General features: G+C 40.3%; 1 protein-coding gene across 1 annotated transcript in view; it reads right to left on the bottom strand.

Annotated features, from left to right (window-relative positions):
- Positions 1-19,393, bottom strand: part of LOC124171236 (sialin-like) — a 229,792-nt gene that overhangs the window by 127,736 nt on the left and 82,663 nt on the right. Inside the window, exons 6-7 of the mRNA XM_046550379.1 lie at positions 14,002-14,086; positions 771-988 (exon numbers count right to left, since the gene is read on the bottom strand). Coding sequence (XP_046406335.1) covers positions 771-988; positions 14,002-14,086 — 303 coding nt within the window. The remainder of the gene's footprint in view (positions 1-770; positions 989-14,001; positions 14,087-19,393) is intronic.

Below are 19,393 nucleotides of genomic sequence, written 5' to 3'. Positions count from 1 at the left end.
AAACGGAAATATTACGGCCTAGATGAAATTTCCTGGATAAGAGAAATGAAGAAGATGAAATAGAAATGGAAATTTTCTTCTTCACGAACGCATTGACGCGAAATATTCTCCGATATACGGCGATAAATGTGTAACTCCATTGTAAATCCGATTATCGAATACCGATGAATTTATTTCATGTTACGAAAGTAGAATCCAATTTATAACCAGAGGTCACACAATTTAAACATTTAATTCATTTGTTAATGAAAACCTTTCCATTGCGACAAAGTCGATCTTGAACGAAGTGGACGAACGAAATTCGATGGAATTTTGCAAAAGCATGAGAACGAAGTTAATATTCCAAGAAATACTGCTAAGAAATGTTGTTCGTATTCCTTGTATTCCGTGGAATATAGTAGCTATGCCAATAAATACGGAGTCGTACATGAAGAATAGGATGGAATAAGGAAGGAACACTGATGAACACAAATTACTATCATGGGATTACTAATACCATATTCATTCATCATAATTAATATCGTGAGTCTGCTTGTAAATCGTGTATTCGGCTAAAGGGAATTTACATCCCAGAGCGGGCGGGGGCCTTCCTTTTCTTGGGGCCCTACCGTCGATGGCTCGCACATTCTAATGCTCAGAAGGTTCGAATGCCAAAGAATGACTTCGTCCCTCTGGGAAACTGCCCTACCAAATTTCCTTTGGCCTCACATTCTCTTGCTCTTCGGGAGTAAATCCTCGACCACCCCAAATTTGTCTTCCGCTTCACTCACCAACGCGCTGCTGGGTTCGTCCGAGTTGACGCTGAGGAGCCTCCGCTCGGTCCACGAGACGTTGGGCGGGATGGGCGCCGCGTCGGGCACGTACCTCATCCACGCGATGTACCAGCACACGACCGCCAGGCTGGTGAAGTAGAACACGGAGTCCCGGCCGAGGGAGTCGACGATGGGGCCGGCGACGAGCACGGCGACGGCCCAGCCGGCTGTCCACGCTACGCAAAGAAGAGGAACACATTGAAACTGTTGATTAAATTACATCTACACGCACATGATACCCTCGATGCACCACTAGGGTGTTTGGCAGAGGGTGAGTACTTCTACCCAACATGCACCAAACTACATGTAGCCACCTCAATAAAACTTGCAATTACGCGGCCGAGGATAGCTCTCGCCAAGCATGCACCATTCACTCCGCTACCCACGGAAGTTTTTACGCCCAAATCTACATACATCACAAACAAAGGTCATGAAAAGAAATCTAAATCCACACTGACCAGCCAACACTATTTACACAGGCACATTATTCGGTAATATTGAGTCGAAAATTAGTTAGGTGAATTCTGTTGTGATAGCTTATCGTTCTCGGAAATTATCAAGTATCCAGTTTTAGTGCATATATGTTACTTAATGCTTCCTTAATTGTATGAGGAACTTAAATTTTCATTGCTACAAGAGCATAAACGTCAATTTCATAAATGACAAGTGACAATGCAAACGCTTCACTCAGATTGCAAAAAAAATACACGAAGAGTTGATAAAATAATTTTAATGTGTAAAGAAAAAATATAGGAGAATATACAAATTGGCTGGTAATCAATTCTGTAATTACATTATTTTTTAATAATTATCATCATATTAACCCCTAAAAGCTTACATTGGCCGCTATGCGCTAATTGGGTGATGGGATATACGAAATTTGAACTCGTCCGAAAAGGGGAAAATAAAGAATTTTTGGGCAAACAATTTAAAGTTTATTTCACATAAACTGGAGTCGATTACCATCGATGACAAATACGGGAATGTAGCGCAAATGCCACATGTGATGCACCACAAAACAACAAACATGAAAACAAATCAAGCCAAGTTTCTCCACCTTCGCAGTTTTCCGGGCTGTGCAGCGTGTATAGGTTTCAACCTAAACATACCTACTAAGCCAACGACTAAAATTATCACAGCTCCACCCTCATCGGATACACTCAAAGAAATTAACCCGCGAGTTCGAAAACGTCCCAATTATAAACGCCAAAAATACGACAACTGATCGTAAAGAATTTTTTATTCATACACCAGATTAATCAGTTATAACTAAAACGGTCTCCCGGAACTTCCTTATGATATACCATAGTTCAGGGAAAGATATTATGTGATCACAAGAGATATTCAGAAGCAAATTAATCCCATGACTGCAAACAGTGCCTTCATCCCCCAAAGTGTTGTTCAAGACGACTATACATCAAGATACACAAATATTGGAAACACTTAACATACACAACTTGACACAGCTTCATAAGCTCTTTTATCACACTGGAAACAGCCGTGATAATTCAACGAACTTACTAGTACCTCAACACCTTTGATCAAGAACAATGATTTGTTAACCTTATACCCACACCAAATAGTAAATGAATATGATGCATACTATTGTGTGCATAAGGCAAAAAAGAAATATTGAATTAGCAAGAAACGTTAACACGTATCTAGAAACCCACGAATATAATAATAAAAGGAGTAAAAATGAAAACACAAGGCCAAAGTGTCCACAGCCAAGGGAAATAGTCAAAAAACAAACACAAATCAAAATCTTCTCATTGCTCGATAGGAGCGAGTTATGTGAATGGCTTTCTTATGTGAATATCAATTGAAGCCCCAATAAAATTTGCGATAGCATTATCTCTCCACCAAGGCGAAATACTCGCAAATGCAAAAGAACGAATATGCCAAAAGCCATCTGGCGAATCATTGATGACATCCTGTTCCGTCACTGACCTGAGAAACAAACGAGTCCGCGTTCCCTCTGCCCTTTGACCCTGAATTGGAGATACTGAGCCCACTATGGCCTCAGTCAGCACATCGCAAGGAACTCTGATACTTATTCTCGGTAGTTGTATCGTGAACACTCCCTCGCTTACCATAAAAATAGCTCTCTACATTGACGTTGAAGCAATTGCGAGGAGGGCCGAAGTTAATGAACATATTACTACATTACATTTCTTACATAAGCAGACCATAATATGAGTAGTGTGTTCGAAATTTGTACTGATCGAGAGCCAATATTTATAATTTTTATTTATCAACAATTACTACTCGGTGTTTAAGTTGTCAACTTTTTTCGCACTCTAACTTTTTTAACTCTATTTGTTCTTAATACGGTTATAGCCAAGTCGCTGTGAAGTAAACATTTGTTTTCAAGTGACTCCACCATAGAAAATCGATAGATCAGTAGTATTACTTTTATATTTTAACATAGAGTCAAAGGCTTTGCAAAAGAGTATTCATTTAAGGTTTAGGTGTGGTGCCATAATTGGGGTCGCCTGAAGGGGTACAAACCCCCCCAGAAATGTATGAGGGATACCGACTAAATATACCTCTAAAATGTACCCCCCCCCCCACCAAATGAACCCCCTGAATCTAATTTCCTACGGCGTTGAGCGTCACCACCGTGGTTACATGTATCATCTCAGAAAGAAATATTGATGATAGAAATGAGATCTACTAAATAAAAAGAATACGATACATTTTTCGCATTCTTATTGCCTTCACTGAAGGATTGAATTATTATTATAGTATTCTACCGATTAAGGTAGGTTTCCATGGAGTACGCAAGAAGTGATCTGGGAGCCTCCCTTTCCTTCCAGCACTGCCTTCTTTAACTCACAGTAAGGCCTACTCTCTTTCAATCTATCTAAAAATCCTATTCTTCTCCTTCCCCTCCCTCGTTTCCCTAACATTCTACCCTCTAGCACCATTTTCAACATCCCCTCACCACTAAGCACTAACTCCATCCATACCTACTGTCTCCTCCGTATCTCATCTAAAAGCTGCCTCTCCTCGCCAACCATATCCAGCACTTCGTCGTTCCTTTTCCTCTCCGTCCATTTCACCCTCTCCATTCTTCTCCATGCCCACATCTCGAATGCCTCCAATCTTCTCTCGTCTTCTTTCCTTAGTGTCCACGTTTCCGCACCGTAGAGAGCTACACTCCAGATCAAACTCTTCACTAACCTTTTCTTTAAACTCTTACATAACGATCCTCTTAGAAGCTCCTTCCGGTTCATGAACGCCTCCTTCGCTAATGCAATTCTCTTCCTAATGTCCTTATTACTGTATCCGTTTTCCTCTAACGTACTGCCTAAATAGTTGAATTGCTCAACCTGCTCAAGTTTTTCCCCACCCATCTTTATCTTAAGTCTCACATTCCTCGCTCGTGATGCTTTACAAAACCGCATTACCTTAGTTTTCTTGTGATTAATCCTCATCCCATATTCCTCGCAACGCTCGTATAACGCATCCACTAGAGCCTGAAGCCCCCTTGCTGACTGGCTAATCAGCGCCTGATCATCCGCGAATCTCACTGATTTGAACATCATTCCTCCCACTTTTATTCCAGCTTCTAACTCATCCCATGCTTCCCTTACCATCTCTTCAGCGTACACGTTAAAGAGCAGCGGCGATAGAGGACAGCCTTGCCTCACACCTCGGCCAATGCTTGCCCACCCGGATTCTCCGTCCGCTACCCTCACTTGCGCAGTCTGGGCCATATACAGATTACGAATCAGTCGTCTATCCCTCCAATCTACACCTATTCTCTTGAGAATATCCATTAACTTTACCCAGTTCACTCTATCAAACGCTTTTTCAAAATCCACGAAACACGCATATACGTCCTGGTCGTATTCTAGGTTCCTCTCCACGAGGGACCTCATTATTGCTATTGCATCACGAGTTGACTTCCCCTTTCTGAAACCAAATTGATCTTCGCCCAAATACTCGTTTGCCCTCGCCTCCATTCGTCTGTTCAATATCCTCAGCACCACTTTCGCCGCATGCGATATTAAGCTGATAGTCCTATAATCTCCGCATTCCACAGCTTTCTTCTTTTTCGGAAGCGGAATTAAAACCGTCTTCACGAAATCTTCCGGCCAGCATCCCTCCTCATAGATCCTGCGCACTAGTTCGAAAAACCTATTCTTACCTTCCTTCCCTAGATTCTTCAGAAGCTCACACGGGATATTGTCCACGCCTACTGCTTTCCTAGCCTTCATATCACGAAGTGCTCTCTCTATTTCCGAATCTGATATCCCCGGCCCAAGATTATCCTCCTCCACTGCACTTTCCTCCTCTAGAGTCAATCTCTCTGGTCTGTTCATTCCGTCATACAGGTCCTCCACGTATTCCTTCCATCTACTCTGTACCTCTTCTCGCTCGGTTAGCATCCTCCCATCTTTAGCCTTAATTTTAGACATGGCTTGTCCTCTTTTGCCGCCCGATAGCGACTTAACTTTGGCGTACAACGCGCCTATTTCTCCATCCTTCTGGAACTTTTCCATTTCCTCACACTGTCTTTTCCACCAAGCCTCCCTTGCCCTCTTAGTTTCACGTCGTAATCGATTATTCAGTTCCCTATACATTCTTTTTCCCTGTTCCGTGTCCACGTTCTTCCACTTCCTCCTCTCCTCCATTTCATTTACCATTGCCTCAGTTATCCACGGCTTCCTTATCCTTCTACTGTCAACGTAACCAATTGACTTCTCCGCCGCTTTGACTATTCCCGTTTTAATATTATCCCATCTTTCCTCAACAGTCTTAGTACTTTCAATCTCCCGTATACTAATGTCCACTAGTTCCTGATATTCTCTCCTCATACTCCCCTTCAGGGCTTCTACGTTCCATTTCTTCGCCTTCCTAACTTTCATAAGTCTTTTGAATCTTACATTGCATTTCATGAGTACTAGATTGTGGTCCGAATCCGCATCCGCTGCGGGGAAGCTGCGCGAGTTTTTCACACTATTCCTAAACCTCTGTCTTACCATAATGTAGTCTATTTGATATCTCCCCACATCCCCTGGACTTTTCCACGTGTACCTTCGCCCTTTATGATGATTGAACCACGTGTTAGTGATGAATAATTTATTTCTCCTACAAAATTCTGCTGCTTTCTCTCCCCTGTCGTTTCGTATTCCTAGACCAAAATCTCCTATTTCGTGCCCATCCCTCCCTTCCCCCACTGAGGCATTCCAGTCCCCCATCACTACCAGATTTTTCTTACCCGGTGTGTCTCTAATTATTTCCTCGAGCTGTTCATACACCTCATCTACTTCTTCTTCCCTATGATTGCTAGTGGGCATGTAAACTTGGACCACCACAAGGTTGGTGGGCCGCGCCTCAATTTCTACCACCAGAATCCTATCGCTTACCTGGTCTATACCTACCACACGCTTACCCATCTTCCCGTTTAATACTAAAGCTACCCCTCGCTGGCTCTCTTCCCCTCCACTATATATAACCCTATACCCATCACTCCAATAGTCCCCGCCATCCCTCCACCTCACCTCGCATAATCCTAATATATCTATCCTCCCTTTATCCATTTCCCTTTTGATATTTTCTAACTTTCCCGCCCTCATCATAGTCCTCACATTCCACGTCCCCACATTTATAGCCGACTTCTTCTTCTCCATCTTCTTGGTCTTCTTTTCTTCCTTCTCCATTACTGCTGCAGCTGATGATGATGATGATGATGATAAGTCTCTGCAAGGATTTCGCATGTTGGCGACCCCGAGGACCTTGCCGACCTCGCTGCCGTGCCCGACACCCGCCCTTTGCGGACGGGTCCCGGGCGATGAGATTCCGAGGCTCATTTGGTTGTACTCCATGTGTTCAGGGAAGAGATAGTTGGTAGGGTTTCCCACTTCCATTCCAACAGTGTTTTTTACGTGACACCATCACGTGGACTACCTTTCGTCTGGCTCCTACCCTTCGACCTATCTGGCATGGGTGGCCCTACCGGGAATAATTTAGAATTAATCCCGCCAGTGCAGCTCTAGGGGTCATAGGAACGCGCAAGCCTTTCCACCGCGACAAGGTTGTAGCCCAAGGGAAAGGGAAGGATTGACTGAGGCATTAAAAATATAAATGAAGATGCTGAATTACTACATTATTTCATAAATAAACGCACCATTCTTAACGTTTTCATGGCTCGATTCACCGACCACGCAGACAATTTTATTACCCACCAATATTCATCTTTAACGGAATAATGCATAAAGCTAATCTCCGCATTCTGTTGGATAAATTCCTGTTATAAGAGCAGCTCATGAAGAATTCCATGCCATGAATACCAATAAAGTCAGTACCCTAATAAGAAAACCATTACATCACTCATGGCACAAAGTACTGATACATATTTACCTAACCCATGCCTTACCCGAATTCGTTTTCAATACCGACTTTCGTGTTAAAAGCATTTAGGAAACGAACAATTTATTTCACACCACCAATTGGAGAGCTAAAATCCCTTAATTTAATAAAGCATAGAAAAATAAATTTACGTCAGGGCCCGGTGGCGCCAAATGATGGCTTGGCTTGATGCACCGAGGGCCAGCACAGGGCATGCGCCGACGTGAATGCCAAAATGACCGCGGCCCCTCCCACTGGCATCTCACTCTTGCATGTATTTAATCATTCCCGCAAACGTTCCGGATCAGGGTGAGGTCACACAAGTATGAAAGCATAGGATGATAACGTTAAAATAACTCCATGAATTTTATTATTTTCAAAGGAGGCGATGTTTGCGAGATAACAGGGACATGGAATTTTGTTTTCACGGATCAAATGAGACTAAAAACGTAATATGAGCGGATCTGAAGAAGTGAGCGCCGCCAACCACACATAACAACAATGGGAAAAAAGGTAAGCCACTGATTAAAGTGTTAATGCTAGAGTTCATCGGAGAGTTAAGTTTGCGAATGTGTTCGGGAAAGAGAAAAGGGTTGTGAGGAAGGGAACTTCGAAGAGAGGGGAGGCGAAAACAGGTGGGGATTGAATGGGATAGTGTGATTGTGTATGGAGTGGGTGTAGGGCAGGAGGGCACTCGCGCAAGACAAGGAAGGAGTTGAGGAGAGTCTGTGGTTTCGATGGGGATGTTGTAGATAAACTAAAGGTGGCTTTCAAGGCGTAGAGACGGAAGATTGTGAAAGGGGAGAGAAGTCAGAATGGCGTCAGTGGACTTCTCGCTCACGAGAGGGGCTGCGTCCTTGAAATGGATGGACGGAGGATTCAAAGACTGCGAGATTAGACGGAGCAAAGATCGCCCAAATGGAGTGCAATACGTGAAGAAGAGTTGTGGGGAAATAACAACGGAGAGGTTGCGGATCTGTAATTTCTGTTTATCGGGATAACAGGTTTAGGACATAGATAGCTTTCGATAAAACTTTATGGATATAATCTTAGAAATATACCTTCTTATCTCTTTTATGAAGCAACGTGTTCTGACTGAATTACTAACCAATTACCGCACAGCCCAAATTAGTGAAGGCACAGTCACGAAAATTTCAAAATGCATTTCTGGTGCCATTTATTAGCACATTGCGAAAACATTATGCAAGTAACAATTTTTGGAGTGGTTTTCACACCATTTAAGTTAACTTTTTGATTCCCATTAGAATAGCATTGCATTCCGCGTGGACCTGATTCCTTATGTTCCTTTAAATATTTTCCACCACGGCCAGTGGGGCGAGAGGCATGCGTCATCTTAACGGCTGTCCCAAATGGTCCGCTGCCATCGCCTCGGAGAATGTGACAATAAGTAGTCCTCCTCTGCCGTCTCCAGACAGCCTGCTCTTCCTCATAATCGGCTAGGATAACTATCAACGTCTACAATATTCGCATTGCATTCAAAGGGAAGAACAGAGTGCAAACGAGTAGCAATTTCAATTTTTTGGAGAAAACATTTTTTGGGCTATTTTTTAAGAATTTTTATAATAAAATTTATAATCTTTGAAAGACTTTTCTTTGAAAGAGTCTATTTTGCCCAGATTTTTCTTCATTTCTAAAAGAAATCATTTTTCAGCAGAGCATCAGCAACGAGCATTCGAACACGATTTAATTGATTTATCTTGGTATTAACTCCAGAAGGGTTAGGGACGATAAGTCGTAAATGCATAAATTTAAGGAATTTAGTCACAGAACACTCCCTCGGGAAACTTCTGCCGTTTCAGGACACCAAGCAGGTGAGGTGCCGGAAATAATTACGCGATGGGTGCTATCACCTCGGAAGCAAGGGAAGAGGATGAAAAATGTACCATGGCTTTGACTGAGTTTATGAAAGAGGGTATGAATGAGGTAATCGAAGGAAAGCAAGAAACGTGAAATCAAGCCGGCTTTCTTGGATATTAAGTCGACAGCGTGGAAAACTGATAAAGGGTCTACCCGGTTAAGATGGTGAAAAGTGCCCCCAGATGTTTTGAAAAATAAAAAATATATACTTGAAGTGCATCAAAAATTATGTGTTTCCCCAAAGTTTCAGGCCCTAAAAATGGAAATTAACCCCAAAAAAATTGATACAGGATTTTTTTTTTCTAACCATATCTCTAGTCTTTATTTTTGTAAAATCTTTTTCTTAATTTTAAGATGTATACATTATTACGGTCTACCATCCTGTTTTTTTTTGACCGAAAACTAACTTTTTACATAAGTTTGAAATTTTCAAAATTAAATTATAAATTTTAGGAAACAATATACACGCCGAAAAAATATATGTTGTTACCCCTACATCAAAGTATAATCAGTATTTGTGGATCAGTTTTCGACGAAGCGATGGCACTTCATCAATGTTGATACCAGAACATTGGCCTTCTCTGATGCTTAATTTCTTAATCTGTGAGTGTTAAACAATACAGACGAGTCACGTGCATCACTGAGAGATAAAATTATTCAGATTAATTGCTTGATGAGGGGTTAGTTTCCATGAATGCTATAATTTCCATGAATGTTCCGCTACATATAAAAGTCTAGGTGCGTTTACATTGTAAGGTTCAAAAAGCTGGGGCAGTCGAAGGATCTCGTCACACTTGGTATCCGCGGAGACGGAAAAGGTACCAGTGTCGCCACATTCGGAAGGAGCATTGGTGGCATTTGAGCTTGAGAAATGTGCAATGATTGTTTTCCATAGGAACCAGTCACTGCCCGACGCCACACGAAGCTGAGCTATAGAGGATTCCATTAGAGAGTGAGCTAAGGAACAAGAAGAGACGTGATCTCCAGTAGTGAATAACTGGAGATCACGTGGGTAGGAGATTGTGGTGTTAACGATAGTATAACGAAACTTTTATCGTAACAATATATCTAGAGATTTTTTCGATTGATAATTCCTCTTTTCTATTAAATGGACCTATTTTATCAAATTATTTTCAAAATGTAATATAAAAAACCATCTTGCGATAAAGCTTAGCTACTGTAAAATATGAATCCATTTTTAAATTGCAAACCCATTCTATATTTTGGTTTTTCAAATATGGACCGTTTTAAACTCCATAGGTAGAGTATTATGTTAAAGCCAATATATCTGTTCTAAGGGTCAATCATGTCTACAAGGAGACAGAATATGGATAAAAATGTGTAGGGTGCGGCATTCACTGCAAGGAAATACCCAAAAACAAAAAGTTGCATGACACAGCATAGATTATAAAGGAATTTTTAAGGAAATTAATGAAGTGGTCTCGTTTAATTATATTCTGAGCCGTAAATGCTGAACTAGTGCAACTCAAGGCCGCTTTACTCGGTCACATCATTGCGCAATCTTACGTAGGTATGTATGAAGGGGCAATCATAATTGCGTCGTGTAAAGCGGTGAATTGCTTGAAGGCACGAGAGAATGCACTGTTGTGAGATGGAAAAATAGCCCCTGCTCTAATTGCAGACTCCGATTCTCTCAATTTCAACAAATGTTTTTAATGCAAACCTGCGCAATGATATGCCCCGTGTAAAACGGCCTTTATGCATATTCGAAAAGACGATGTACCAATTATGTACCACCACTTCTGTCATATTCGTGCAGTAATTAGATTGGCTCAAATGCTGGATATAATTTCGTGGTTAATAAAGTCAGGAGATATGAAAAAAATCCTTTTCGGCAGACGTCGTATTTCTTCAAGCTTAAAGACGAACTTAAAGCTTAACAGTATGGTTATAACCAATAATTACGATTAATCTAAGTGTGATAGGCATTTTTATGATAATCTGTATTCTTAATCAACAATATTACAAACTGATCAACAATTGTTGCTCTCAACAGTCAAATCGAATATCCTCCTGGAATACATAGATACAAATGGCGCAAAGCAGTTATTCGTGTTTTCACAGTGTTCCACCAATTTTAAAAATCTGAAAAAAATTAAGATTATACTTCAATACAGGGTTAACAACATATATTTTTTCGGCGTGTCTATTGTTCCCTAAAACTTTTTAATTTAATTTTGAAAATTTCAAACTTATGTAAAAAGTTAGTTTTCGCTCAAAAAATAAAAAAACAGGATGGTAGACCGTAATAACAAATACATTTTAAAATTAAGAAAAATATTTTACAAAAATAAAGACTAGAGATATGGTTAAAAAAATTGTATCAATTTTTTGTGGGTTAATTTCCATTGTTAGGGCCTGAAACTTTGAGGAAACACGTAATTTGTGATGCACTTCAAGTATATATATTTTTTTCAAAACATCTGGGGGCACTTTTCACTATCTTAACCGGCTAGAGCCTTTGCTAGCCATGGTCGCCCCGGGAGAAAACGGTGTTGATCGGTGGCCAATGAGGAGGTGGACGTGAAAGGATACTGTCTGCTGCCCGCACGCAAACGAATGAAGAAATTGAAAGTAGATAGACAAGGAGTAGGAGACAACATTTCTGACCCAGATTTGTGAATCAGAATCGCATTAGCTAATTTAAACTGTGGTGGACAAGCACTAAGAGAGAAAACCAACGGTTGAACAGTATGGATAAAGATAGTGTGATCGAGGCACGATTTCGTCTCAATTTAGACGTTCGACCGTCGGGACCTTCGGGAGATGACGAATAGGGATAAATGCGAAGTACAATGAAGAAGCAAAGGAGGTAATCGACTAAGTGAAGTCATGTCCAGTACTCTTCTTGGGTCATAATAATAAAATTTGATACTTTTGGTACTCCAGAAATACTAAGAAGAGAATTTGAGAGAGCCGTGAGAGACTGAAAGAATAAATAAAAAATATAATAAAAAAGATTTTAAAAAGTGACACTTTTGCCTAAATCAGAATGAAATGCACTAAAAATTGAAAAAATAATCTTCACATAGCTTGGAGAAAAGAGCGTGGGTGCTGATTAGAAATGACTGTAAATTAGATCAGAAATGAGTGTAAATGAGGCTGATAGGTGAGTAAGGATTGGCGCGCAGTATTGATATTTAAAACTAGTCAGTACACACGCTTTATTCTCTGAATAATGTAAAGCTTATTTTTTTTACTTTTTAGCGCAATTTGATTCATGAAATATCATTAGCAGGCAGCCAACAGATAAATAATCAAAGCGCTAGATGAGAAATCACAAGACGCACTAAATAAAATAATTTGAGACTGATACGAATCTGGAAAGTTGCCAGAAGACATCGAGAGGAAAGGGCTGGCAAATGCCTTTTAGTCTTTGAGCTGCCATTCCCCAATTCTCGACAGAAGCATACTTTGGAACGTAGGATTTCGCGGCGAGATTCATTGGGGTCGACGGCTTTCGAGAGCAGCCGTGAAGCATACTTATCAGTCAGTGCTTCATGAAAATTTGAATATCCATCTCAAAACCCAACAGACACGATTCCATCGCCAGAATTTTCACACTTTTGGCATGCTTTCGTCTGTTTTATTTCCAAGAGCATTCATTCTTTCCTCCCCGACATAAATAACTTTCCGCACAAAATTCTTTTCCCGAAGACGACAATGGTGTCGGCCAAAGTACCGCTAGTAGGTCCGTCAAGAAGGCTAAAATTGATCCCCGAGTTGTCGCAACGTAACTGCACCGACGGAAAATTCCGAAGCAGAAAAAGGAAACGGACAAGACAGTGAGCTACGTGAAATGAGTCACGGGTAAGTGGAACAGTGCCACGAGCAATTTACCAAATTCAAGAGTCACGTTTCCACCTTGTCATCCGGAACGCCTATAGACGAAGTATACAGTCTCGAGAAATACGGTTTGGCGCGCAATGACATTCCAAACATTTTCAGGTCAAAGTAAATAAATCAGCCACTCGTGCCAAAAGCGATAAAGCCCTGTTTCACCTATGGCGTCGTCAATATTCTGTCCAACCCATCCCAGTCACCTTTCTGTTTTCAACAGATCCCTTATGTTCTGCTACAGTTATATCTTCAAAATGAACTTTCGTTTACATACACAGAGAAAAAATATTTTCCCAAAAACATCTCTCACATCGACTAATAATTTTTGGTCTTTCAAAACCTAATGATTTAAACAGAAGAAATTTTAGTTAATTCCATTGGATTTTATCCGACATCGATTGTCGTAAAAGAATGAAATTTAATTTCCAATTTTTCGCAAGAAATTATTTCATGAATTCTTCAATAGCTCAAACCAGATTATAGGCCTATTGTGATTCACAGGTTGACATGCAATACACGGATGAACACGATGCTCTTTCAGGTACGACTGAAAATTCACAACATTGTAGCACCATCAATTCCTTTTACAAATTTTGAACCGGTGAGCGTGTTAGCAGAGCGTCATACTGGTCTAAAAGGCCTAGGAAAATCCAAATTAGGATTAGTCCATGAACTATCCGATTAACATTATTTTTAAGCGAGGAGGCTCAGGAATAGGAATTGGCCTCCGATCCAGAATGTGTGAAAACGTCAATGGAGCAATCAGAGGCGTGGAATCCTCATTTAACCAAACCACCAGTCGAACGGAGATCACCGAGTGAGCAAGCAGATAAATGAGGAAACGTCTTGAGAATAATATCTTGGCACACGATTAATGAATTACCATGCATAATAACGCTAAAAATAACGATACTAGTTATTTTTTCAAAATCTCACGTCCTTCTCTAGAATCTGGTACCTTCCAGAATCAACTATGTGGAAACAGACCACTCAGGCAGTGACTCAAGACTGTGACTTGGCATGATTGGATCGAATTACGTTTCAACACGAACTGGGCTCAGAGAAGCAGCAAAACAAATTGTGAACATACCAGCATAAACGGAGATGACGGTGGAGCGAACGGCAGCCGCATACCATCTGCTGACGAGGACGTGCGCTGCAGGCCATATCATATTCTGCAAAGAAAAGAATGCACGGAAATAACGTTAATCCGTAATAGCTGCGACAGAGAGCTCGCATTAATTTTAAAAAGGCGGCATACAACAATGATGAATGGTAAGAGATCGTTTACTCGACACCTTATTTCACCAAATGTGTACTATCACCTCCATACGTCGGTCCTTATAGCGCACACAAGTACTTTTCCCGGCGATCGTGCACTAACTGCCAATGGCCTCCATGACTTGAAAGGGTCAGTTTTACTTATTATGACTACCCACGAAAACGTTCTTAATAATTAAAAAAATATAAGATTTCTAAAGATCCCACGAAGGAAGCGAACAGGAATGCATACGAGAATTTTAAAAGAAACACACTTGTAGAGCAGTTACGGGACAACCTAAAAGCATTTTGGTCTTATGTTAGAGAAGTTCAAGGTAAAAGATCTACCGTATGTTCGCTGAGAAACCATAATGGAGATATGTTGACAAACAGTTCCGATAAAATCAATTTATTATATTCCTACTTCAAGAAAGTGTTCACCGAGCCCTCTGAAAACTCATCCGAGACCGTTGACAATCTCTGCTTACGAAAGTTACCGCCTCTCGACATTAGTGCGCACGGAATTGAAAATGTATTAAAATCGCTCAGTCCAAATAAATCACCTGGTCCAGGCGAAATCCTTTCTCGCGTATATACTAAATAATTATAAATCATAAATTACTAGAAGTAAATAAAAAAGAAAAGAAAATAATTATAATCAATCATACATTACTAGCAGATAATATCAGCAAATCCTTCAAGCAACACGATGTACCCATTGACTGGAACATTGCTAATGTAATGCCAATATTCAAAAGCGGAGACAAGGAACAACCATCTAATTACAGACCGATATCTTTAACGTCCATCTTATGCAAAGTCCTTGAACATATTGTAGACAGCTCAGTAAGAAACACCAAGACGCGCAAAAATTATTAATGAGAACTCAACATGAATTCAGGAAAAGTAGATCATGGGAAACCCAGTGAGCGCTTTCCGCCCACGATATTATAGTCTCCGTTGAGGACAACATTCCAGTGCACGCATTTTTCTTGATTTCAAAAAAGCATTAGATAAAGTGCCCCATAAAAAGTAACTGATCAAACTGAAATATTAGGGCTAAAATGAAATACATTATTATAAATAATATTATGAAGATGTCATTTCCTGTATAAGAGAACTTTTCAGCGACCGCGTCCAAAGAGTATTATTAGACGGTGCAGTCTCCAACGAGGTTAGGGTCACTTCTGGCGTTCCTCAGGGTAGTATCATAGGCCCACTCCCATTCCTTCCTTATATAAACATTGGTGATGTGGTACACAGTAAGCTACGATTATTTGCAGACGACGCAGCAGTTTACAGGGAAATCCGTTCCAGTAAAGATAGGGATGAATTAACGAACGACATTGCTGCTACCCAAGGGTGGTACGATGCGTGGCAGTAATAATTATATTTCAAAAAAATTAGTAGTAATGAATTTCTGGAAAAAGGATAACTCTCCACAACATAGCTCTATCATTAGGGGTACCCAATAAGAGACTGTTGAACCCGTGAAATATCTATGCGTTAGACTCAATCATGATCTATCGCGGAATAAACATATTCAGGAAATAACAGGTCAAGCTAATCGCAAAATGAGTTTTGTTAAAAGAATATTAGGAAAGTGCGACGACAAAGTGAGAGACATTAGCTACTTCTCCCTCGCTAGACCCTATATCGAATACACTGCCAGTGTTTGGGACCCTCGTGAGAAAGGCTTAATAACACAGAACGCGTGCAAAGAAGAGCTGCCAGGTACGTGAAAGGTCGTTACGATAGTTTTTCTAGTGTAACTGACCTCTTGGATAAACTCGGATGGGAATCTCTGTCAGACCGTAGATTGAAAAATAGACTAAACCTTTTAAATAAATTCGACAGCAGTGAATTTTCTAACGAAGTTACCCATATCTTACGGACTCCAACATACTACGGAAAATCAGATCATATAAATAAAATAAGAGAGATAGACTGTAGAACAGACAGATTCAGAATGTCTTCTTTTCCACGATCAATAAGAGACTATAACGGCAGCGTAAGAACTCACAAGTATATTAAATTACTTTTATTGTGACTTATTAACTTATGTATACCTTAATTCATTTTTCTAAATTTTCTTATTATTTCTAACATCATATTTTGGGTATTCTAGCTTTGCGTAACGTTTTCTGGACCTTAAGGTGTGCATGTGGGAATCCTATTGCATGCTGCATGCTGGTGATTTATCACCCCCTGCCAAACACCCTAGAGGTGGTTTGCAGGGTATTATGTAGATTCATAAATAAACACAAAAATAATTAATGTACACAATAATCACATTCTTGACAGCTTAAATAAGAAATGAAATATATTTAATCCATTCTAGTTTCTCATAATGCTGGTTCCGTTGAGATTTTGGCCCGCTGAGATACGTGCTGTGTCCCGAAAGGAGTCCAACTTCACACGAATTGAACTCGACAATGTCCCCCTGACGTCATAGTGGGAAAATGTTCCCGAAGCATCGCCCTTAGGTAACAGGGGGTTCAGAGATCTATCTCTAGATGATTACTGGAGATTTCGAAAAAAATTTCGGCAGGGCTTGACAAAAGCGAACATTTTGGTATTCGATTAGCAATATATTTCCGGTGTTGGACATTTTTACACTAATACGAATACCATACTACTAAAAAATTAAATTTGAACCAAATGACCCAATTCCCAACTCTCCCTAACGAACCACAATGAAAACAATCAACAATTGAGGAACACTTATCCTTAAAAATTTTTATATTAGGGGGGATGATCTAAAAATATCTTCCTTTGGGTCATTTCATTCTTCTTATCCTCTATGCAGGAAGGATTCCTTCAAAACATCCGTTTTTTGCCTAATTCTTAATTTGTGATCGTTCCTTCGCATGTAGAAGGGTGATTCCAGCTTTTGATCCGCTTCCTTCCAATCCCGCTCCTTTGTAGAGTTGTAGATTTTGTAGATCCCGCATAACCAATGAAATATAATAATAAAATATCGTGTTGCTTTGAAATATCTGTTTCACTATGAGGATCCCACACTGAAGTTGCACATTCTGAAACAGGATGAACCATAGTCATGTGGGCCAGTTTTTGGGGATAAACCCCCCCAGAGCTCAGAAACTTTTTTAAGTTAAATCCATTTTACTTAGTTGCATTAATATTGCTTATAGAATGTTGTAAGGATTCATAAAATATCCCTCTGAAAGCCCTAAAACTCACTACATATCCTGAACATTTTCTGGGGGAGAGCCCCCGCACCTCCCGCTTATCCTGGTGGGTATGCCATGCCCCCAGACACCCCAGGATTAGTTGCGCCTAAAACCCCTCCTAGCCGTATTTCCTAGTTGCGCACCTGTTGTGGGCCATTCCATTTGTTTCTTTTTAACTCTCTTTGATATTTATCATGACCCAACGCAGCGTCTTAAATTAATTTCCCACGACTTGGCAGAGCAGCCATAAGTATCCGAAATACGTTGGCAATGGGAACATATCAGCAATTTTTCATCCTAGAGGCATAAGGGTAGTTTCAAGAAACGCTGGAAAGGAGATCTGATTGAGTGCACTCCGACTCCAACACAAAACTATTGAGGTAATCACGGTACTTAATGGCTCAAAATCACGGGACTTAATCGCTCAAGTTTCATTGCATTACGAGTATTACAACATCAACCCAACATACTGAATTGGCTGAACACCGAATGAGCTGATGCTTCGTCATAACTCGATTACTCACTTTCTAATATTCAAAATTTATTCACCAATCCACGGCAGTGAGTTATCCACATTCGTTATAATTAAGCTCCAATAATTTATGCCCTAAACGAAAATTGCAGCCCATTGATTTTTCATAAAAGTAATCGTACATGAGCACCTACTCCCCTCATTGACGACTCTCTACCGCCATCAGTCCTTCCGCTAATGCAGCGTCGCAACAACGCACTGCTGCGCTGGCGGAGAACTCATGACCCAGCCATGCGAAACTTATTTAAAGCGCTGCGCAACCGCGTTACTAGCCTCATCAGAGAACACCGGCAAAAGATGTGGGACAGCAAAATAGCCTCTCTCAGCCACAAGGACCATTCAGTCTGGCAATGGGGAACTTGCATGAATTTTTTTTATTTAACAGGCGGACAGAAAATTATTTTCTGAATACAACAAAGAAAACCGCATGTTTATCTGAGTTTTCCTTCGCGAGATATTTAATGATAAATATTACGAATTTTAAAGCGCGGGAAAAACTACCTCACCCCCCAGGCCACTGCCGACGAAGCCTCGATGACGTCAAAGGTGCCTAAACATCACGCGAAGCATTATTGTTGTGATTGTTTGTTATAGTTGCCAGCAGTTGTGAGAGCTTCGTTTGTTAGACGTGTTGATTATTTTATATTTAAAGATAAATATCCGACGATAGAGGCTTGGAAGCCCTCATATTTTGCATTATTTATAATATTAATATCTGAGTACGGGCATAAAATAGAAAACTGGAGCAGTTAAACCAAAAATTATATAATACCTAAATAACATCGTTGTAGGAGTCTGAGCCACGGCCATTGGAAGGGGGATACGTTAATTGTAAGTTGATGTTATCGACGGCATATCATTCATTTAAGTATGCAATTAGAACGATTTTGATGTTTACGGATGTCCGCTTAGCTTTTATATACAATAACTTCATCCGTTTATTCGTAGGTGCCGGAGAGTTCGTCGTTTAGGACTGTCTGTGCTTGTATTATGGGGTGAATTCCAGTCAATGCAACTTTTGCTCGCTGATTGGAGACATCTAGGAACATTTTTGTGCCAAAATAGTGTTATTTTCAACGTGACGTCTCCCGTTAAGCTACTGCTAATAATCACAGTGCCAGTGGTTGTCATGCACAAAGTTTAACAAGGTTGAAAAATATCGGCCAAGAGTTATCAGTGTTCCATCGTGATTGAATTGTAAAAAGTGCTATTACGATATCGATAAATGTCTAACCGTAGTGTAAAAATTGTCAGTGGCGTGCTAATCTCCGTTGTTCACCGTAGATATGACATTTCACGATCACGCTATTGAAATAAAAACTGTGTGTGAAGTTTGTTATTCCATTATTTCAACGAATAGTAGTGAGAAATGTCACCTGTGTCACTTGTGTGGGCTAATTTAAGGGTTTAAATCAGTGAATAAATAGTTGTATTCATCATAACGAGTTCTGTTATTGTAAGTTGTACGTGATGAATATAAGAATGTGACAGTGACA

Source organism: Ischnura elegans, chromosome X (genome assembly GCF_921293095.1).
Source record: "Ischnura elegans chromosome X, ioIscEleg1.1, whole genome shotgun sequence".
NCBI classification, from domain to species: domain Eukaryota; kingdom Metazoa; phylum Arthropoda; class Insecta; order Odonata; family Coenagrionidae; genus Ischnura; species Ischnura elegans.
The sequence above is the reverse complement of the archived record's forward strand: the minus strand, read 5'-3'. Positions and strand labels throughout refer to the sequence as shown.